Raw genomic sequence first — 24,966 nt, 5'->3', positions numbered from 1 at the left:
GGTTGCAGGCGTTCTTCTTGATTTTGTTTGACTAAATGAAAAAAGCAAAAAAAGAAGTAAATTCGTGGCATCCGCTGCAAAGAACCATTCGCGGGGAGAGGATTGTTACCGGTATAACTACGTATGTGAAAAATCTGTGCTTGTTTGCTAGTGAAATGCTTACTACGAGGGTGTGCGAAAATATTCAGGCTTTTGGCTTAAACAGCCACAATGCCCTACTTCTATATGTACACACGTACCAGTAAAATCAAAGCATTCGCACTGACCTGGAGCGAAGTTATTATTCCTTTTAAGGTCATTGCTTGCACATTTGATAATTAAGATATTCTCCTTACATTATTGGTTGCTCTTCAGTACACTAACGAAGCGTTGGAATATGTTGAAGTAATGAGGCGCAGTCATGAAAATACTTTGTGCCAACAACTTTCTATGAATAAATAAAGATTTTAAAATTAAAACAGAGAACAAGTTCAGCATTCAAGCGAATCATTGACTTTTATGGCCAGTTTATGTATGACACCGTGACACTTTGCATCGCAGTCACTCACAGTAACTACTATATAATATATATATCTATAATATAAAAATAAGTAGCTGAATTGCGAAATAAGCGCCAATCTCGAGAACGGTTGGACCAATTTCGCTAATTCTTTTTTTAGGATATTCTTTGATGTATGAGGATTGTTCTTACTAAGAGAAAAATTCTAAAAATTGCTTAGAAAAGTCTAAAAATTCCACTTTTGAAGTAAAAAATCATAAATTTTTGCTTTACACAGCTATAAATTTAAAACGGATGGATCGATTGCAATATTTCTTCTTTTAAATAAAACTTTGAAATATTTACCTTCGTTTTGCATAAAAAAATGACGTGATTCCTTTCTTATATCAGCAAAATTGTTTAAACAAAATTAACATTTTTACCAAAAAATGCAGTGGATGTGGCTGTTCGCTGTCAACTGTGCGCGCAAATAGCTTTTGAGTGAGGCATGATGCGACACTTACGTAGATATATAGCATTCGCTGCTACCTATTTCGGCCGAAGGTTTATAGGTATGAACGGAGATATTTATGTATTCTCATTTTATATCAGCTTGACATATGTATGCACATATTTATGCGTGTTGCCAAGTTAACGCAACACAAATAGTTAAGATGCATACATCTATTGAAAAATAATCTTTCCAAGACCAAGCAATTTGCGCCTGCTGGTATACGATGGGAGGCCGTCTGGCTAGTGAAGCATCCGTAAAGCAATTTTCGTAAAAACTTTTTGAACTCTTTCAATTTTATAGGAGTTAAATTCATAAAAAGGATTCCATATTATTAAACAATATTCAAGGCGACTTCTGACCAAGGAGATATAAAATGCCTTCAACGTCATATAGTCCTTAAAGTCACTGGTGTTTCGTCTAACGAACCCAACCATTGCAAAGGACTTTGCAACAATGAAGTCAATATGACTGGAAAAAGGGAGTTTGGAGTTAAAAATGACACCCAAGTCTTTAATGTCTTGACAACGATTAAGAGATTCAGCATTTAGTTTGTAGTTAAAATATGTCGCAGTTGTCTTCTTGGAATAAGACACAACGCAGCATTTTTTTGTATTTAAAAATAAATTATTGTCTGCGCACCAACCGGCAAAAGAGTCCAGATCAGATTGCAAGTTAGTGCAGTCAGAGCTATTACGGATAGTCAGAAATAGTTTGAAATCGTCCGCAAATATCAAACATTTTGCGAATTTGAATTGCTGGGGCAAATCATTTATGAAAATTAAGAATAATAGAGGGCCACAATGGGTACCCTGCGGAATACCTGACCAGGCGTTTATATGTAGAGATGACTTGTCGGCTCCAATTGCCACATAGAGCTTTCTGTTCGATAGAAAACTCGTGAAGAATTTCAACAAGTTTCCATTGATTCCATACTTGGCCAACTTGCGTACTAGAATAGTATGGTCAACCTTTTCGAATGCTTTCGAGAAGTCAGTGTATATGACGTCAAGTTGTTCAGAGTTCTCTAAAGCACCCACAATTTGATTAGTAACTAAAGTTAAATTTGTGGAAGTAGACCTACCTGGGAAAAATCCATGCTGACACTCCACTATAGCCTTGCCTACGTAATCGAACAATTTACGTTGAAGTACGTGGTCAAATATTTTTGGCAGAGTACTCTGTTTATCAATCGGTCTGTAGTTGCAAATGTCATTGCGGTTACCAGACTTAAATACGAGTCCAAAAAAATTCCCATGTTCAAGCAATTTTGAAAGAGATGAGCTAAGGTTTCTGAGAAAACCCCTCAGTATCTGATTTTGCACTACTTGTCAATTTAGAGATCGACAGAAGAACATCATCTGAGGTAACAACGAAATTAGAAATTTGGCATTGGTACCCAGAGTGAAATGTAGGATAAGGTGAAGAGGTAAACTTTGAATAAACTTTTTGGAATGATTTAGCAAATATGTTGCAGGCATCCTGTGGATTATTTTATATTAATTTATAAACCAAAGTTCTATTTTTTGGTATATTTGTATGTACATATATGCTAATGTATGCGCACTAAGGAAACTTAATTCTCCAATATATTTTTAATGCTAATTTGTATGCTGATCGTAAAGACAAAATGACTGAGAGTAAATTTTTTTTTTATTTTTTCATGGCAGCCCTAAATGTGTTTTTTCCCGAATTTTCTTATTGAAATTTGTTTGTAATTTGTGTAAGCTGTGCCCGTAGTGAATTAATTTTGTCATTACAAAAGTGTTATTTTTTCAACAGAAATAAAGAGCACGAACGAAATGATTATAAGAGATCAATATTTTTCTTAAATAAATGTTAAATTATCGCGTAAATTTATCAAAATAGTTGCAAAGGTGTTCAGTGAGCTTTTCTGAAAGGAAATAAAAGAAAGGGAAGAGGAAAGGAAGGGAAAGAAAGTAAAGAAACTGAGAAACAGATCAAGTTAGATGAAGATATACAGATAAAATAGATGGAGCCGAGAAGTAAGGAGGGGCAGGTGGAGGGAAAATAAGGGTGGGAAAAGCGGAGGGGGAGAAAGAGGCCCAGTCTAAGCATGAAGGCATCTTTAAGGTTTACAGCATTTATTAGGGCCCATAACAAAGGGTTTCTAAGCCAAACGCAATATGACAAAACTGAGCATTTTCGAATTAAAGATTACAGTTATTTAAAAATTATCGTGAACTTTCAAACTTTTGAATCAATGTCCACAAATAATATTAAAGCCACATTAGTCAAATTTAAGGGGACGACGGATAAAAAGGGCTATTTTTTAACAAAAGCTACTGAAGAAGTCATTGAACTATATGAAATAAAATTGTTATTAGTTTCAATAATGAGGCTTACTTTCTAGTCATCATCGTACAAAGTTGGTTGTATAACGAATGTTATTGAATTAAAAAATGTTGAATTTTTTACAAGTCCACCTATTCATTTGTACTACATTATCGAAGGAACTCCTGTCATTAGAAATAAGAATTTTTAGTTCCTGTTTATTCATTAAAAAATATGTAAACAAGTGCCTATTTATTAAAAAAAATTTATTTTATTGAATTGAAAAATAATAATAAATATACTAAAAATAATTTTAATTTGATGTGATCTTCATTTCAAATCAACAGTTTTTAAATGTATACTTAACGGTTCCTTTCACGTAAGTATAATTTCCAATTAACATTTTTAAAATGTTGTTTCAACGTTGCACTACGTGAGTATTACATAAATATCATGTTAATTATGCATGAGTAACATATCAATAATACATGATCGTCATGTTAATTGTACGTGTTTCATGTACATATATATGGTGTATCCCATCCCATTTCGACCAATTTTGAACCCGACCCCTTTAGAATTGGCTGAAAGTTTTTCTTCTTTTTCTAGCTTACGAAAGACGATAAGTACATTTAAAAACATATTTAAAAAAAAAATGATCCCAAACGGTCAGTTTTTGAAAAAGTTATAGCATTTAAAAGCTTATTTTGAGTTGGAAAACGGTGTTTTTTTTTCAAATTGCTATAACTTTTTCAAAAACTGACCGTTTTGGATCTTTTTTTTTTTAATGTACTTTTCGGAAAAAATACAAAAAAAATTTTAAAGTTTTTTTTTTCAATTAAATAAAAAAAAAAAAAATTCTCGGTCCACTCCGGGATTAGAGGGGATGATTGCAGAATTGATTGAAGTTTTTTGTGAGAAAAAAAAGGGTGAAATTCGAAAAATCTCGAAAAACTGGAAAATTACAAAAAAAACTTTAAAAATTTTTTTGACTTTTTTCCGAAAAGTACATTTAAAAACAAATTAAAAAAAAGATCCCAAACGGTCAATTTTTGAAAAAGTTATAGCATTTTGAAAACAAAAACGGTGTTTTTTAAAAAATTCATAACTTTTTTGAGTTGGATGAAAAAATTTGAAAAACTTCTGAAAAACGTCTTTCATAAGCTAGAAAAAGAAGAAAAACTTTCAGCCAATTCTAAAGGGGTCGGTTTCAAAATTGGTCGAAATGGGATGGAATACTCCATATAAATATCATGTTTATTATACATGAGTATCATATCAATAATACATGGTCGTCATTTTAATTGTACGTGTTTCATATAGATATATATAAATATCATGTTAATTATACATGAGTATCATGTCAATAATACATGATCGTCATGTTAATTGTACGTGTTTCATACACATAAATTTCACGTAAAAATTATAGAGTCGAAATGATAAAATTAACATTTTTTCATTTCAGTTGAGAATTGTAAACAAAAAATGTTAACTTTACGTGGTGTTTAGTATTTTTTTGGTTGTGTACAGAGAGAAAAATTCTTTCCAAGAAGTGGACCAGAGACCGATCAATTCGAACGATTTCTATTCACGGCTCGTTTTGCCTGAAATTTAGTATATAGGTAGACCTTTGCCTAGATTAGTATTTACGAAACTTTTTTCCGCAAAGTGGAGCGGGGATTCGTTCGATTTGCCTGAAATTTTGTATATAGGTAGGCTTTTTCCTAGGTTAGGAATTACGATTCCTTTTTTCGGGAAGTGGACCAGGGACCTATTCAAACAAATTCTATTAATCGTTTTATTTGCCTAAAATTTGGTATATTGGTAGACCTTTGCCTAGATTAGTATTTACAAAACTTTTGTTTTGAGGAAATGGACCAGGGTCCGACTGGGAGTGGGATTGGGACTGGAACTAGTACTGTAACTAGGACTGGAACTGGGATTGTGACTGGCACTGATACGGGCACTGGGATTGTGGCTGGGACTAGAAATTGGTGGGGGTGAGGTAAGAGTTAAAAACGTCTTAAGAGATATGCAGATAGACCAAGGTTAGGGAAGAACGACGCCTGCGTGGTTTGCTAGTAAATAAATATATTGTAACGAATTTTACTTGCAAATCCTCTTGTTTGCAATCCTCTGCTAAGTTCGAATCACTAAACTGTTGAATAAATAACTCCAATATTGAATAATGTAAAAATGGCCTTTATTAAAGTACTTCACAATGACACTTATACTTTGCTACTCGCTGGCTTAATAACCAAACTGATTGATAACTCAAATTGAACTCTACTATTGGGCGCCAGATCGCGTGCTTAATCAATAACTGATTGATTGCTCAACTCAACTGAATTACAGCGCCTCTTCATCTGTTGGCTTTTATACCCTTTGGTTTCCTCGTTCGCATTTTTCCAGAATGTACTAGCATTGTCCATGAGCTCTCAAACTTCTCAGCTATAACTAAAATTGCACAATTTTATACATCTTTTAGGCGCTTCCAGAATCTACTAGTCCAGTAGCTCTCAAACTTCTCAGATATATGCATGTGTTTGCGCATTGACTCTCCGCTGCTCGTATTCGTACATGGTACATATGTGTAGACGTAATTATTTATTCGTTTATGTAGATACATAAAGATTGAATTATTGATGTGAATGTTTGTAGTTTACAGTCTCTCGCGCGCACATAGGCGTATAAGTAAATGCATCTGTGTGTGACATCTCTCTGGGCTGCCTTATATATGTGTATACTTGATTTGATTATTAACGTAAATACTGCTTGGCATGGCCTTAGCATCGCCTTAATGATGGGATAACTTAGTGATGCTAATGTCCGTGACACTGCCCTCCACCTAAGTCTGATCGTCCCGATCAGACAAATCTCTCGATCTAAACGTTGCCAGCCTTTCCAAATGGACCACTTTCATTTTGGTTCGTGGTTTACCGATGGTTTGTATGCGGTACACTACATCGTTGATCCGTTTTACAACTTTGTATGGGCCTTCCCAATTACACTGCAATTTCGGGGACAAACCTTTTTTACGTTGTGGGTTGTATAACAGCACCAAATCTCCTTCCTGAAAACCTTCTGAATTAATTGCTTTATCATATCTGGCTTTCATCTTGTCACTCATAATCTTTGTTCGTTGCCTTATCAGATCATGTATTTCTCTTAGCTCTTCTTCCAAATCACTAGTGGATTTCCTGACATTTCTCTCCGCATTGGCATCTATCCCAAACTTCAAATCAGCTGGCAGTCTAAGGTCATTGCCAAAAATTACTTTTGCAGGGGTTTGGCCCGTTGTCTCATGCACTGCTGATCGGTAAGCCATCAAGAATAATGGTATGCGGGTATCCCATTCTTTATGGTACTTGTCTACTACTTTCCTTAAGTGCTCCTCCAATGTTCTATTGAATCGTTCTACCATACAATCGGATTGAGGATGCAATGCAGTTGTATGTGTTTTTCGAATTCCCAATGACTTACACATTTCCTGGAACACAGCTGATTCGAAATTCCTGCCTTGGTCAGAATGTAACTCCATTGGTACACCATACCTTGCAACCCATTCGTTTTTAACCACTTCTGCTACTGTTTCTGCTTCTTGGTTTGGGATTGGGTATACCCCTGGCCATTTACTGAAATAATCCATAACCACCAGAACGTATTTGTTTCCGCGGTTGCTAGTAGGAAATGGACCTGCGACATCCATGGCGATACTTTCGAATGGCGCACCTGAGTTACATTGCTTCATCTGGCCATGACTTCGTGTTCTGGGCCCTTTCGCTCTGCTGCAAACCTCGCAGTTCGCAATCCACTCAGTGACCGATTGACGGCAACCAACCCAATAGAATCTCTGTTTAATCTTCTCGAGCGTCTTCGTGATTCCAAGATGACCTCCACTTGGACCATTATGCAGCTCGCTGAGCACGTCAGGAATCCTCTTTCTGGGAACAACTATCAGTTTATTCTTGTATTTACCATCCTCACTCTCCCGTACTCGATGAAGGAAACCGGATATCAATTCTTAACTGTTCCACTGTGCCCAATATGACTTCGCAATGGGACTCTCTGCTGACATCTCTTCTCTGTTTGGTCTTTCATTTCGTTCGAGCCCTTGCGAGATCTGCATCTTCTAGCTGGCACTTTCTTAGCTGTTCCTTGTCCCATTCATCTGTACATATTATATTCATTAGCCGGACATCTATAATGTCTTCTTTAGCCTCGGCTTTTGAACAGTGCTTGCATTCCAAACTACATGGTCCTCGTGACATTGCATCAGCATTTCCATGGGTACTACCTTTTCGATGCTCAATGGAAAAGTCGTAGCTTTGTAGTCGCTCGATCCACCGTGCCAATTGTCCTTCCGGATTACGGAACTGCAGAAGCCATTTCAACGCTGCGTGATCTGTCCTGACACGGAATCGCTGGCCGTAGAGGTATTTGTGAAAATGTTTAATGCACTCTACCAATGCCAACAGCTCTCTCCGCGTAACACAGTAGTTCCTCTCTGGTTTTCCAATCGAACGGCTGTAATATGCAACTACCTTCTCCTGTCCATCGACCAGTTGTGATAAAACGCCTCCTATAGCATATCCACTCGCATCTGTATCTAGAATAAATGTTGCTCCTGGAATCGGATATGCTAACATTGGGGCAGTGCATAAACGCTCCTTCAATGTTTGGAAAGCCACTTCTTGCTCCTTCTTCCATTCAAAAGCTTTGTTTTTTCTTGTAAGCTCATGGAGGCTATGGGCTACGCTGGAAAAATTTGGTACAAATCGGCGGTAATATGTGCACAGCCCAAGAAAACTTCTCAATTCATGTAGGTTCTGTGGTCTTGGCCAATCCTTTACTGCCTCTATCTTTTCATTCGCTGTACAGACACCTTCTGTAGTTACCTTGTGGCCCAAATAATTTACTTCCTTTTTAAACAGCGTACACTTTTTGGGACTTAATTTCAGACCAGCGCCAGCTATTCTCTGGAAAACTTCCTCCAAGTTCTTAAGATGTTCATCAAAACTCTTGCCCAATACGATGATGTCGTCCAGGTACACCAAGCATGTTTTCCAATGTAGTCCTTTCGGTACCTGGTCCATGAGTCTCTCAAAAGTAGCTGGTACATTACAAAGTCCAAAAGGCATCACTGTAAATTGCCAAAGACCATCACCGACACTGAAGGCTGTTTTCTCTTTATCTTACTCCTTCACCTCAACTTGCCAGTAGCCGCTTTTCAAGTCCAGTGTGGAAAACCATTTCGTACCAGGTAGCGAGTCCAGAGTGTTGTCAATTCTTGGCAACGGGTACCTATCCTTTTTCGTAACGTCATTCAACTTCCGGTAGTCCACGCAAAACCTCATTTTTCCATCCTCCTTCTTTACAAGTACTACCGGTGAGCTCCATGGACTAGCTGATGGTTCGATGACGCCGCTGTCACTCATTTATTGTATGATTTGACTCACAACTTCCCGCTTCGCTAGTCGAACACTACGTGGAGCTTGACGGATCGGCCTCGCATCTCCAGTGTCAATTTGATGTTTCCCAACATTGGTGCGGCCTCGTTTGGAACCATCCTGGTCAAATATGTTCGCGTATTGTTTGAGTTGTTTTGCCTTACTCTGATAGGCTTCCTCTAGCCCATGCGTCCATGCCGTGATATCATTTGAAAGATCAGTATTACTAGATGAAACGTGTTCCTGGAGCTGTTCACAGTTAATAACTACTTCGGCCTCTTGGCATCTTCCGAAAATAGCTCCTTTGGTCAAATTGAATGGTGACTTGAACTCATTTAGTACTCTTACCGGAATACGTCCATCTTGTTTTGTCATAGCCAGGGGTTTTCCTACAAGTATGTTCAGTGCTGATTTATTTGCTTCATCGACAACCCACAATTTGTTTGTCCCACAATCTCCATCAACCTTTGCCCAGATGACTGCTTCTGATTTTGGTGGTATTTGCTGACTCTCTTCCATCAGCACTCGTTTACTACTGTAGCCTCTCTCGTAGCCGAAATTAAGTGGCACATCCATGTTCTTATATCGCATCGTCTTGCTTTGCATATCCATTTTGATGCCTTGGTTGATTAAGAAGTCCACTCCAATTATGATTTCATCAAATTTTTCCAGAATGTACTAGCATTGTCCATGAGCTCTCAAACTTCTCAGCTGTAAGTAAAATTGCACAATTTTATACATCTTTTAGGCGCTTCCAGAATCTACTAGTCCAGTAGCTCTCAAACTTCTCAGATATATGCATGTGTTTGCGCATTGACTCTCCGCTGCTCGTATTCGTACATGGTACATATGTGTAGACGCAATTATTTATTCGTTTATGTAGATACATAAAGATTGAATTATTGATGTGAATGTTTGTAGTTTACAGTCTCTCGCGCGCACATAGGCGTATAAGTAAATGCATCTGTGTGTGACATCTCTCTGGGCTGCCTTATATATGTGTATACTTGACTTGATTATTAACGTAAATACTGCTTGGCATGGCTTTAGCATCGCCTTAGTGATGGGATAACTTAGTGATCATAATATCCGTGACAATATGTAAGATGCTCCTTTTAGTTTTTCCTACACATTGGTGAGACGGGACTTACTTGTTTTATGCCGACTTCGAACGGCATCTGCAAAGCACATGAGTTTTCCCTGAGAAGCTTTTCATGGCAGAAATACACTCGGAGTGCTTGCCAAATACTGCCTAGGGACGGCCCCGCTTAGAAAAATTTTCTTGTAATTAAAAAACTTTTTTCAAAATGTTTGATGTTGCTTTGCCCGGGGCGTGAACCCAGGATCTTCGGGGTGGTAGGCGGATCACGCTACCGTAACACCACGGCGGATGCCATATACTTCTTATAAGTAATAGTTTTATCCTTGAAGAAAAAATTAACATAATTCTCAAAAAAGAATAAATCACTCAAAATATGGAAGCGTCGGCGGAGGATATTATAATGAGTTATCCCTAAGGATATTCTGGATGAAATATTTTTAATTACGGAAGTGGACGATCACGAAAGGCCACAGAACGCGATATAGTTGTAACCCCACGATATCTCTTATGAATGCGTTTAAAGCTGCTCCAGAAACTTCCGCGGATATTGAAGGAGAGTATAGACATGGATACTATTATATCGTTGGTCCGCCGTCACTTGAGGTAAAGAAACTAGATGGTCCCTGGCTAGGGTAAAACCAACTTCTTATTACAAAAATTCTTCCTTTGGCATTTTCTGCAGCAGTTTTATGTGTGTTCAGAAGAGCTATTTTGATGATATCCCTATCATAGCGTTTGGTAGCCTTTGGTGGTCATCCGCTTTCAAAATGACAGGATGAAGTCTTCGATCCTACATATTTCATCCAGAATCTCCCATAGGATGATTCGTTGCAATGTTAATCGCCTAAGCTATTTATATTTGAACGCCAAATGAACGGTGGAAATAAGTATTTTAAAAGGGAATGGGCTTTAGTTCTATAGGTGAACGCCTTTTCGAGAAATCGCCATATAGGTGGACCAGGGGTGACTCTAGAATATGTTTGTACGATATGAGTATCAAATGAAAGCTGTTAATGAGTATTTTGAAAAGGAGTGATCCTTAGTTCCATAGGTGGACGCCGTTTCGAGATATCGCCATAAAGGTGAACCAGGGGTGTCTCTAGAATGTGTTTGTACGATACGGGAATCAAATGAAAGGTGTTACTGAGCATTTTAAGAGGGAGTGGGCATTAAGTCTATAGGTAGGGGTGACTCTAAAATGTTTGTACGATATGGGTATCAAACGAAAAGTGTTACTGAGCATTTTAAGAGGGAGTGGGCATTAGGTCTATAGGTGGACGCCTTTTCGAAATGTCGCCATTAGGGTGGGCCAGGGGTGACTCTAGAATGTGTTTGTATGATATGGGTATCAAATGAAAATGGTAATGAGTATTTTAAAAGGGAGTAATCCTTAGTTCTATAGGTGGACGCCTTTTCGAGATAACGCCATAAAGGTGGACCAAGGGTGACTCTAGAATGTTTGTACGATATGGGTATCAAACGAAAGGTGTTACTGAGCATTTTAAGAGGGAGTGGCCATGAGGTCTATAGGTGGACGCCTTTTCGAGATATCGTCATTAGGGTGGGCCAGGGGTGACTCTAGAATGTGTTTGTACGAAATGGGTATCAAACGAAAGGTGTTACTGATCATTTTAAGAGGGAGTGGGCATTAGGTCTATAGGTGGACGCCTTTTCGAGATATCGCCATTAGGGTGGGCCAGGGGTGACTCTAGAATGTTTGTACGATATGGGTATCAAACGAAAGGTGTTACTGAGCATTTTAAGAGGGAGTGGGCATTAGGTCTATAGGTGGACGCCTTTTCTAGATCCCGCCATTAGGGTGGGCCAGGGGTGACTCTAGAATGTGTTTGTACGATATGGGTATCAAATGAAAGGTGGTAATGAGTATTTTAAAAGGGAGTAATCCTTAGTTCTATAGGTGGACGCCTTTTCGAGATATCGCCATAAAGGTGGACCAAGGGTGACTCTAGAATGTTTGTACGATATGGGTATCAAACGAAAGGTGTTACTGAGCATTTTCAGAGGGAGTGGGCATTAGGTCTATAGGTGGACGCCTTTTCGAGATATCGCCATTAGGATGGGCCAGGGTGACTCTAGAATGTGTTTGTACGATATGGGTATCAAATGAAAGGTGGTAATGAGTATTTTAAAAGGGAGTAATCCTTAGTTCTATAGGTGGACGCCTTTTCAAGATATCGCCATAAAGGTGGATCAAGGGTGACTCTAGAATGTTTGTAAGATATGGGTATCAAACGAAAGGTGTTACTGAGCATTTTAAGAGGGAGTGAGCATTAGGTCTATAGGTGGAAGCGTTTTCGAAATATCGCCATTAGGGTGGGCCAGGGGTGACTCTAGAACGTTTGTACGATATGGGTATGAAACGAAAGGTGTTACTGAGCATTTTAAGAGGGAGTGGGCATTAGGTCTATAGGTGGACGCCTTTTCGAGATATCGCCATTAGGGTGGGCCAGGGGTGACTCTAGAATGTGTTTGTATGATATGGGTATCAAATGAAAATGGTAATGAGTATTTTAAAAGGGAGTAATCCTTAGTTCTATAGGTGGACGCCTTTTCGAGATAACGCCATAAAGGTGGACCAAGGGTGACTCTAGAATGTTTGTACGATATGGGTATCAAACGAAAGGTGTTACTGAGCATTTTAAGAGGGAGTGGCCATGAGGTCTATAGGTGGACGCCTTTTCGAGATATCGTCATTAGGGTGGGCCAGGGGTGACTCTAGAATGTGTTTGTACGAAATGGGTATCAAACGAAAGGTGTTACTGATCATTTTAAGAGGGAGTGGGCATTAGGTCTATAGGTGGACGCCTTTTCGAGATATCGCCATTAGGGTGGGCCAGGGGTGACTCTAGAATGTTTGTACGATATGGGTATCAAACGAAAGGTGTTACTGAGCATTTTAAGAGGGAGTGGGCATTAGGTCTATAGGTGGACGCCTTTTCGAGATCCCGCCATTAGGGTGGGCCAGGGGTGACTCTAGAATGTGTTTGTACGATATGGGTATCAAATGAAAGGTGGTAATGAGTATTTTAAAAGGGAGTAATCCTTAGTTCTATAGGTGGACGCCTTTTCGAGATATCGCCATAAAGGTGGACCAAGGGTGACTCTAGAATGTTTGTACGATATGGGTATCAAACGAAAGGTGTTACTGAGCATTTTCAGAGGGAGTGGGCATTAGGTCTATAGGTGGACGCCTTTTCGAGATATCGCCATTAGGATGGGCCAGGGTGACTCTAGAATGTATTTATACGATATGGGTATCAAATGAAAGGTGGTAATGAGTATTTTAAAAGGGAGTAATCCTTAGTTCTATAGGTGGACGCCTTTTCAAGATATCGCCATAAAGGTGGACCAAGGGTGACTCTAGAATGTTTGTAAGATATGGGTATCAAACGAAAGGTGTTACTGAGCATTTTAAGAGGGAGTGAGCATTAGGTCTATAGGTGGAAGCGTTTTCGAAATATCGCCATTAGGGTGGGCCAGGGGTGACTCTAGAACGTTTGTACGATATGGGTATGAAACGAAAGGTGTTACTGAGCATTTTAAGAGGGAGTGGGCATTAGGTCTATAGGTGGACGCCTTTTCGAGATATCGCCATTAGGGTGGGCCAGGGGTGACTCTAGAATGAAACGATATGGATATCAAATTAAAGGTATTAATGAGGGTTTTAAAAGCGAGTGGCCCTTAGATGTATATGTGAAGGCGTTCTCGCGATATCGACCAAAATGTGGACCAGGTGATCCAGAAAATCATCTGTCGGGTACTGCTAATTTATTTATATATGCAATACCACTTAAAGTATTCCTGCCAAGATTCCAAGGGCTGTTGATTTCGCCTTGTAGAACTTTTTCATTTTCTTCTACTTAATATGGTAGGTGTCACACCCATTTTACAAAGTTTTTTCCAAAACTAAATATTTTGCGTCAATAAACCAATCCAGTTACCATGTTTCATCCTTTTTTCGTATTTGGTATAGAATTATGGCATTTTTCATAATTTTCGATATCGATAAAGTGGGCGTGGTTATGGTCGGATTTAGGCCATTTTTTATACCAAGATAAAGTGAGTTCAGGTAAGTACGTGGGCTAAGTTTAGTAAAGATATATCGGTTTTTGCTCAAGTTATTGTGTTAACGGCAGAGCGGAAGGACAGACGGCGGTCTGTGTATAAAAACTGGGCTTGGCTTCCACCGATTTTGCCCATTTTCACAGAGAACAGTTACCGTCATATAATCTATGCCCCTACCAAATTTGAGAAGGATTGGTAAATTTTTGTTCGACTTATGGCATTAAAAGTATTCTACGCAAACTAAACGAAAATGGGCGGAGCCACGCCCATTTTGAAATTTTCTTTTATTTTTGTATTTTGTTGCATCATATCATTACTGGAGTTGAATTTTGACTTAATTTACTTATATACAGTAAAGATATTAAATTTTTTGTTAAAATTTGAATTAAAAAAAATTTTTTTTTAAAAAGTGGGCGTTTTCTTCATCCAATTTTGCTAATTTTTATTTAGCACATATACAGTAATAGTAGTAACGTTCCTGCCAAATTTCATCATGATATCGTCAACGACTGCCAAATTACAGCTTGCAAAACTTTTTAATTACCTTCTTGTAAAAGTGGGCGGTGCCACGCCCATTGTCCAAAATCTTACAAATTTTCTATTCTGCGTCATAACGTCAACTTATCTACCAAGTTTCATCGCTTTAACCGCCTTTGGCAATGAATTATCGCAATTTTTTCGGTTTTTCGAAATTTTCGATATCGAAAAAGTGGGCGTGGTTATAGTCCGATATCGTTCATTTTAGATAGCGATCTGAGATCAGTGCCCAGGAATCTACATACCAAATTTCATCAAGATACCTCAAAATTTACTCAAGTTATCGTGTTAACGGACAGACGGACGGACGAACGAACGGACGGACGAACGGACGGACATGGCTCAATCAAATTTTTTTTCGATACTGATGATTTTGATATATGGAAGTCTATATCTACCTCGATTCCTTTATACCTGTACAACCAACCGTTATCAAATCAAAGTTAATATACTCTGTGAGCTCTGCTCAACTGCGTATAAAAATAAATGTAAGGCGCTATAACCTCCGAAGAGATCTAAGGCCGCGCTTCTCTTCCAATTTGCGTCGTGCTCCTCTTGATTTTCCATACAAATTGGCCGGACGGGACCTACATGTTTTATGCCGACTCCGAACGGCATCTGCAAGGCAGATGAGTTTTCATTGAGAGCTTATAACCCTATTACTTGTATTAAATATCGTTGCTTTTAGGAAAACTGCTAGGGACTTACTAACTTTTTCTACTTAAATTATCACCAAATGAGCTGAGGTATTACCAGTATTAACCACAAGAACCTAAAATGTTCTTTGCTGTAGTGACCGTAGGAATATTGTCAGAGGAGGACAATTTTCGACGGCTTTTTTTTTTACCGTAAGTGTATATAAAAGGAAATATATTTTTAAAATATCGTCGTACTTTTTTCTAGGACCAATTTTGATTTCTACCTCGAGTTTACTGCCGCCCTTTGTAGGTATAGCCTTGACATCTCGAGCGTAGGGAAAAACACAACATTCTCAATTTTTTTCCTGCGGGTAGCATTTCCGTTGATGTGGAACTATCGGCATACACATGCGTCCTATATTCTGCCATTTTCGCAAACCGAATATCTATAAACATAGTAGCTGAACCGGCAAACGTTGTTTTGCCAACAGTATTTTTTTATAGTCAGCGTGCTTTGTAGACATAGTATATTAACTTTGATTGGATAACGGTTGGTTGTACAGGTATAAAGGAATCGACATAAATATAGACTTCTATATATCAAAATCATCAGTATCGAAAAAAAATTTGATTGAGCCATGTCCGTCCGTCCGTCTGTCCGTTAACACGATAACTTGAGTAAATATTGGGATATCTTCACCATCTGAACCCAGAATAGATTGGTATTGAAAATGAGTGTAATCAGGTGATAACCACGTCCACTTTTTATATATATAACATTTTTGAAAACACAAAAAACCTGATTATTTAGTAAATAATACACATAGAATGTCAAAATTTGGAGAGTGGACTGATATTGAGACTCTTGGTAAAAATTTGAAAAAAAAACTTAAATGGGTGTGGCACCGCCCACTTGTAATAAAATCAATTTCACAAATATTATTAATCATAAATCAAAAATCGTTAAACCTGTCGTAACAAAATTCGGCAGAGAGGTTGCCTTTACTATAAGGAATGCTTTGAAGAAAAATTAACGAAATCGGTAAAGGACCACGCCCACTTTTCTATAAAAGATTTTTAAAAGGGTCGTGGACGAATAAAATTAGCTATATCTTTGCAAAAAAGAGCTTTATATCAATGGTATTTCATTTCCCAAATGGATTTATAACAATAAATGGGAAAAACTTCATATTTTAAAAATGGGCGTGGCACCGCCCTTTTATGACTAAGCAATTTTCAATGTTTCGGGAGCCATAACTCGAAGAAAAATTTACATATCGTAACAAAATTGTGTACACATATTTTCCTTATAGCAGAAAATATTTCTAGTAAAAATGGGGGATCGGCTAAAGACCACGGCAACATAGATATAAAACAAGTTTAAAAAGGTCGTAGACTAGAAAAATAAGCTACAACTTAGCAAAAAATAGTTTTAAATCAATGATATTTCACTTATCAAGTTTTACTGTAAGAGGAAATGGGGAGACATTTTTCTTTTAAACGGTCGGTGCCACGTGTTATGTAGAAAAGTAATTTATATGAAATGAAATATACAATTGAAGCTCACGCTGAGTATATTATGTTCGGTTACACCCGAACTCAGACATCTGTTCTTGTTATCTAATATTTTTTTAGTTCAATAGAAATAACAAACTTACCATTAGAGTGTAGGGTTTTACTTATTGCATTTGATTAAGATTTGGCAACGTCACATGAAAGCTGTAATTTTTTTATTTACGTTTAAATCTAGGAATACATTTTAAAGGGCAGATGAGCTGCCGGTAAATTTTGAGCGAACGAAAATTCACTTATAGGCGTGATAAAGTGAGCCCTAAAATTAAAGGCTAGATGAGAAAATGGCCTTTAAGGTAATATCAACAGCTTCCATTTGATACCCATGTTTTACAAACATATCCAAGGGCTACCCGGGTTCACGTTTTGGTCTATAACTCGAGATCCTTGTCATCCAGCGGTATACAAAATACTCTGTACTAAAGCACACACTATTGATGCCCATAATGTAAAAACACATAAGTATTATCCTGATCCACGTTTTGGTCTATATCTCGAGACCCTAGTCACCAATAAGTATGAAAACAGCCCTGTACTAAAACACTCATCATCAGCTTTCATTTGATATCCATATTGTATAAACACTGTCTAGGGGTGCACGGCCTATGTTTTGGCCTATATCTCGAGACCTTACTCACCCATGGGTATGAAAATTACCTTCTACTGAAGCCCCCATCAACAGCTTTCATATGTTATCTATATTGTATAAACACATTCTAGGAGTACCCGGGTCCACGTATTGGCCTATATCTTGAGACCCTAGTCACCAACAGGTATGAAAACTACCCTATACTAAAGCACTCATCAATAGCTTTCCTTTGATATCCATATTGTATAAATACTAAGTACTTAGGGGTACACGGGCCCACGTTTTGGCCTATATTTAGTCACCCAGGGGTGTGAAAATTACCCTCTACTAAAGCACTCATCAACAGCTTTCATTTGTTATCCATATTGTATAAACACATTCAAGGGATACACGAGTCCACGTTTTGGCCTATATCTCGAGACCCAAGTCACCCAGGGTACGAATGTAAAAGAACTCATAAACAGCTTCTATTTGATAAACATATTGTACAAACACATGCCAGGATTACCCAGGTCCACGTTTTGATCTCAAGACCCTAGCCACCTGGCGAAAAAAGATAGACGTTGGCCGATTCTTAGACCTACCCAATATGCTCACAAAATTTCATGAGAATCGGTTTAGCCGTTTCGGAGGGGTTTTTCCTCTAAAACCGTGACACAAGAATTTTATGTATTAGATTGAAAGTCTGTTAAGTTAAATTAAATTTGCCTATAAAGGCGATTTTATTGAATAATTACATTGTGCAAGTATTAATTTTATAGTCTCGAGGTTGTTTGGGATTTAATCCCTAGTACAGATTAACAGGTTTTTATTGAAAACGTTCTCTCGATTAAATTTCACATTTTTGTTTTTAGATGTGCCTTGGCGTTCTTGTAACAACTTTTGGAATACAGCGAATTGTGTTAATCCATATGAACGTGAACACTTATCATGCTGGCAAAAACAAATAAATGGTACAATACACAAGTTTTGCTCTCTATCCACCGTAAACGTGTCTTCGTCGGATTTGACAGATCCCGTGAAAGAATTTTGGGAGTAAGTATGCCCGTTGGAATACATAACACATGACCAATCGAGTTTTGATCGAAATGTTTAGGGTTTATTCAAGAATTGTATTAAGTGGGTTAATAGCTTATTTACAATGGACGACAGCCATGTTATCGGTAGATGCATTGAATAGAACTCATACAATTTATGTTAGGAGCAGAGTAGCTGCTTAGATACAATTGTATCCATTTGAATACATTTTTAATGAGTGGATACAAAGATACAAAAGGTATCTAATGGATGCATTTTTAGGTCGGAAGTTTCAATCAAAGTTCCAAAAATGTCATGAAAGCTACAAATTTTCAGTTAGATTTCTATGCAGTTTATGACACTTCGAATTTTAGAATGATATCCAGGCAAGTTGGATGCACTAAAATTTTTTTGTCGAGGGTATTGAGTAGTTTTTTTCTACAACTTATGAACAAAGTGGGATTTTTCTATTTAAGTGTTTAGAACAAAATGCTTCAAAACCTTTCCAGAAAACAGATATTCGATTAATATTGTATTGCTGCTAGCTGAATAGGATTATAGAAATTCTCACTTAAAAATTTCAAATTTTATGTTAGTTTCAATATTAGTGTTTATGTGGTTTCTACGATTTCATTTAAAATTTTGAATATCTTCTGAGGTGTATCAGAACTTTACCGTGGTGGAGGTGTTTCTTTTTGTTTTACATTTTTGAAATAAATACGTAAAAAATACTGTGTTGACAGTTTTTCAAAATACGAACAAGTTAAACTTTTCTTTGTAACTCGCGATGGCGATTTTTCTTATTTTGGAAAGTTAAGAAGAAGTAAAACATGTCTAACTCTTCCATCTATTTATAACAAATTTTAAATTTTGTATATCTTACTCTTTCAAAACTAGTTAGTATCAAAAATAAAAACAAGACAGCTTTTTCACAAGCAGAAGTTACTTCCACTCTTCTTGTAGAGCTCAACCGTCTTCTAGGGAATTTTAACTGTTTGGAAACACAAAGCACTCGAATACATGTTTGAAAGTTTACTGTAACATATATTAAAATCAGAGCTGCTCAACCCCTATACACTTGTAGCACTTTTGCTTTTGTTTTGCCCTGAAGAATAGGCACAGATACAAATTCACACCTTGAATAAAAAAAAATAATCATAGCACTCCCATATGCCCTGACATATAAATTTCGATTCATATGGAAGTGCCTGAATTTCGGTATGATAATCAAATTTACAATAGCATATTGACACCGGCGGACGCTGTGGTGTGATGGTAGTGTGCTCCACCTACCACACCGAAAATCCTGGGTTCACGCTCCGGACAAAGCAACATCAAAATTTTAGAAACAAGTTTTTTCAATTAGAAGAAAGTTTTTCTAAGCGGTGTTTGGCAAGCACTCCGAGTTATTTCTGCCATGGAAAGCTTCTCAGTGAAAACTCATCTTCCTTGCTGATGCGGTTCGGAGTCGGCATTAAACAAGTCGGTTCCGTCCCGCCAACTTGTATGAAAAACTAAAAGGAGCACGACGCAAATTGGAAGAGAAAGAAGCTCGGCCTAAATCTCTTCGGAGGCTAACGGGCCTTGACACCAAAAAATGTTTTAAAATATTGTAGCACTGAGAAAAACTTTAATTGAAAATTTAATCATTAAGGGGATCATAAAAATTCTTTAAAAATGTAAAATAAACCTTTTTTTTTTACTTTAAAAAAGTTTCAGTGTACATTTAATTTTGTATATGTATTGTGATTTGCACATAAATGAAATTCCCCAGAAAACTGTTTTGCTTTAAAAGAATATTGGAAGTACATATATTTTGCCCGTGAAAAAGTTTTCCTGTTTTTGTGCTTGACAGTCAATATATAAAAATTTACAGAATATTATAGAGGCATCGAGAAGTTAGGTAAACTAGTATTTACTCCTAGCTTTCATAAATAATTTATATTAGAAGGTACTAGTCATCACATTCTTCATCAATCTAGGGCGTTGATCAGACAATTAAATAAAAGCGTTGTGCGCGTGAAATGACTAAAAATGTGAGGCGTAGCATAATCTTATAAAGGTTCAGTTGGTCATACATATGACCAATAGAAATTTGACGCATCCAACGCTTTTATTTAATTGTCTGATCAACGCCCTAGATTGATGAGGAGTGCGATAACAAGTACCTAGGACCTACCTAATTATTTTCTACCTTTTAGTATTATTATTACTTCATGTAAGTATTGTTTTCAATAAAACCGTTTAACTTAAAATTTTTTTTTTTTTTAATTATTTTATTTTCAAGTTTTTATTCTTTATTTAATTGCCTATTATTTCTCGTTCTTAGTTTTTAGTTCATTTAGTGACTCATTATTACAAGGAATCTTTCCTGACAATTTGTTACAATCTAAGTCCTCGACTCTGCGCCACGTATGCTTGTCCCTCCTCGAAATCCAAAATATTTTGATGTCACTTCTACCGGACTGTATGTAATATTTCTTCCAAATATGAGCCAAATCGGACATTATAGGTCGCTTTCTATCCATGTATGTATTACGTGTTCCAAATATGGACCAAATCGGACCACAAATACGATTTTTTTGAATAACTCGATCCTTGCGTCACCTAGCGGCGATTTTTTTCATAGGTCGCTTTCTATTCTTGTATGTATTATATGCTCCAAATATGAGCCAAATCGGACATAAATATGATTTTTTTGAATATCTCGATCCTTGCGCCACCTAGCGGCGATTTTTTTCATAAGTCGCTTTCTATTCTTGTATGTTTGATGTGTTCCAAATATGAGCCAAATCGGACCACAAATATGAATTTTTGAATATCTCGATTCTTGCGCCACCTATCGGAGTTTTTATTTAATATTATTGCATTGTCTTCGGGTTCTGAACTATATTCCAAGTTTCAAGCTTGTAGCTTATTGGGAAGATACTTAAATTTCAATTAAAAATTCGTGCCTCCCAAACAGCCTGTCAAGTCAACCTAAATAAAACTGTTTAAAAATAGTCGATTTCCCACCCAATCTGAAACATCTTAAAGCGACATACATCTGCTGTAAATTCTGCCCACTGTACCACGCTCAAAACATATGTGGCGTCAACCAATTTAATGTTGAAATCAAACCACTGATGACCTGATATGAAACATTCATTCTCTCTCAAGTCGTTTCCAGGAATAGATCTTAAGTATCAGATGGCTATAAAGTTGCGTAAAATACGCCAAAAAAGCTCCCAGAAATCTTTTCGGTTTCATTATTTTCGAATAAATCAGCAAGTAAGTTGATAAAAACTTATTAAAATTTATAAAAAAGTCAAAGTTATGTAAAAATATTTAGTGGTAGATAATGGAGAAAATTTGAAATAATATATTGTAACGAATTTACTGCAATTCCGCTTATTTGCAACCTTCTGCTAACGTTCGAATCACTAAACTGTTGAATAAATAGCTCCAATATTCGATAATGCAAAATGGTCTTTATTAGACTACTTTCAAAATAACACTTCTATTGCTCGACAGATAGCGTGCTTAAATCAAGCTGACTTTCGGGGCTCAACTGTTGCTGCTTTTATAGTGTTTGGTTTCCTCGTTGACATATTTCTAGGCGGTTCTATTCTAGAATTTACTAGTTAGCTAGCAGCTATAAAATTACCAATTATAACTACGTTTATAGCTTTTCATATGCACGTGTATATGTGAGTGTTATTTGCACAAATTATTGCCTACTTTTGAGCGCATATCAGATAAGATATATGCATGTGTTAGTGCGTTTTCTCTCCGCTGCGTGTACGTACATATGTGTAGACATAATGATTGATTCGTTTATGTAGATACAAGTGACTGCCTGCTTTATTGTTGTTGTGGCTTCATTTATTTAGCGTCAGACTAGTGATGTGAGTATCACTTAGTGTCACTAATATTCGTCACACTGCCTTCCACCTAAGTCAGACAAATCTCTCGATCTAAACGCTACCAGCTTTCCAAATGAACCACTTTCATTTTGGTTCGTGGTTTGCCAATGGTTTGTATGCGGTACACTACATCGTTGTTCCGTTTTACAACTTTGTGTGGACCTTCCCAATTACACTGCAATTTCGGGGACAAACCTTTTTTCCGTTGTGGGTTGTATAACAGCACCAAATCTCCTTCCTGAAAACCTTCCGAATTAATTGCTTTATCGTATCTGGCTTTCATCTTATCACTCATAATCTTTGCTCGTTGCCTTACAAGATCGTATATCTCTCTCAGCTCTTCTTCCATGACACCAGTGGATTTCTTGACATTTCTCTCCGCATCGGCATCTATCCCAAACTTCAAATCAGGTGGCAGTCGAAGGCCATTGCCAAAAATTACCTTTGCGGGAGCTTGGCCCGTTGTCTCATGCATTGCCGATCGGTAAGCCATCAAGAATAATGATATATGTGTATCCCACTCTTTATGGTACTTGTCTACTACTTTCCTTAAATGCTCCTCCAAGGTTCTATTGAAACGTTCCACCATACCATCGGACTGAGGATGCAATACAGTTGTCCGTGTTTTTCGAATGCCCAATGATTTACACATTTCCCGGAACACAGCTGATTCGCAACTCCTGCCTTGGTCAGAATGTAACTCCATTGGTACACCATACCTTGCAACCCAATTGTTTATAAACACGTCTGCTACTGTTTCCGCTTCTTGATTTGGGATTGGGTATACCTCTGGCCATTTGCTGAAATAATCCATAACCACCAGTACATATTTGTTTCCGCAGTTGCTAGTAGTTCTTGTAACAACTTTTGGAATACAGCGAATTGTGTTAATCCATATGAACGTGAAAACTTATCATGCTGGCAAAAACAAATAAATGGTACAATACACAAGTTTTGCTCTCTATCCACCGTAAACGTATCTTCGTCGGATTTGACAGATCCCGTGAAAGAAATTTGGGAGTAAGTATGCCCGTTGGAATACATGACACATGACCAATCGAGTTTTGATCGAAATGTTTAGGGTTTATTCAAGAATTGTATTAAGTGGGTTAATAGCTTATTTACAATGGACGACAGCCATGTTGTCGGTAGATGCATTGAATAGCACTCATACAATTTATGTTAGGAGCAGAGTAGCTGCTTAGATACAATTGTATCGATTTGAATATATTTTTATTGAGTGGATAGAAAGATACAAAAGGTATCTAATGGGTGTATTTTTAGGTCGGAAGTTTCAATCAAAGTTCCAAAGTGTCCTGAAAGTTACAAATTTTCAGTAAGATTTCTATGCAGTTTATGACACTTCGAATTTTAGAATGATATCCAGGCAAGTTGGATGCACTATAAAATTTCTCGGAATTTTGAGATTTTTTTGTCGAGGGTATTGAGTAGTTTTTTCTACAACTTATGAAAAAGTGGGATTTTTCTATTTAAGTGTTTAGAACAAAATGCTTCAAAACCTTTCCAGAAAACAGATATGCGATTAATATTGTATTGCTGCTAGCTGAATAAAAATAAATAAATAAATTTAAGGCGCGATAACCTCCGAAGAGATCTAAGGCCGAGCTTCTCTTCCAATTTGCGTCGTGCTCCTCTTGATTTTCCCTACAAATTGGCCGGACGGGACCTACATGTTTTATGCCGACTCCGAACGGCATCTGCAAGGCAGATGAGTTTTCACTGAGAGCTTTTCATGGCAGAAAAACACCCGGAGCGCTTGCCAAACACTGCCGAGGGGCGACCCCGCTTAGAAAAATTTTCTTCTAATTGAAAAACCTTATTTCTAAAATTTTGATGTTGCTTTGCCCGGGAGTTGAACCCAGGGCATACGGTGTGATAGGCGGAGCACGCTACCATCACACCACGGTGGCCGCCTAGCTAGCTGAATAGGATTATAGAAATTCTGACTTAAAAATTTCAAATTTTATGTTAGTTTCAATATTAGGGTTTATGTGGTTTCTACGATTTCATTTAAAATTTTGAATATCTTCTGGGGTGTATCAGAACTTTACCGTGGTGGACGTTTTTCTTTTTGTTTTACATTTTTGAAATAAATACATAAAAAATACTGTGTTGACAGTTTTTCAAAATACGAACAAGTTAAACTTTTCTTTGTAACTCGCGATGACGATTTTTCTTATTTTGGAAAGTTAAGAAGTAAAACATGTCTAACTCTTCCATCTATTTATAACAAATTTTAAATTTTGTATATTTTACTCTTTCAAAACTAGTTAGTATCAAAAATAAAAACAAGACAGCTTTTTCACAAGCAGAAGTTACTTCCACTCTTCTTGTAGAGCACAACCGTTTTCTAGGGAATTTTAACTGTTTGGAAACACAAAGCACTCGAATACATGTTTGAAAGTTTACTGTAACATATATTAAAATCAGAGCTGCTCAACCCCTATACACCTGTAGCACTTTTGCTTTTGTTTTGCCCTGAAGAATGGGCACAGATACAAATTCACAACTTGATTAAAAAAAAAAATCATAGCACTCCCATATGCCCTGACATATAAATTTCGATTCATATGGAAGTGCCTGAATTTCGTATGAAAGTGCAAAGAAAAGAGACTTCCATATGAAGCCAAGGCACTTCGGTATGATATTAAAATTTACAATAACATATTGACACCGGCGGACGCTGTGGTGTGATGGTAGTGTGCTCCGCCTGCCACACCGAAAATCCTGGGTTCACGCTCCGGACAAAGCAACATAAAAAT

At 37.3% G+C, this 24,966-nt stretch overlaps 1 protein-coding gene across 1 annotated transcript in view; it reads left to right on the top strand.

Moving 5' to 3' along the window:
• Gat (GABA transporter) overlaps positions 1 to 24,966 on the top strand; it is a 1,840,468-nt gene that overhangs the window by 431,583 nt on the left and 1,383,919 nt on the right. The window contains exon 4 of the mRNA XM_067758099.1: positions 18,116 to 18,296. Within this exon, the coding sequence (XP_067614200.1) occupies positions 18,116 to 18,296 (181 nt within the window). The remainder of the gene's footprint in view (positions 1 to 18,115; positions 18,297 to 24,966) is intronic.

Source organism: Eurosta solidaginis, chromosome X (assembly GCF_040869045.1).
Source record: "Eurosta solidaginis isolate ZX-2024a chromosome X, ASM4086904v1, whole genome shotgun sequence".
Classification (NCBI taxonomy): domain Eukaryota; kingdom Metazoa; phylum Arthropoda; class Insecta; order Diptera; family Tephritidae; genus Eurosta; species Eurosta solidaginis.
The sequence above is the reverse complement of the archived record's forward strand: the minus strand, read 5'-3'. Positions and strand labels throughout refer to the sequence as shown.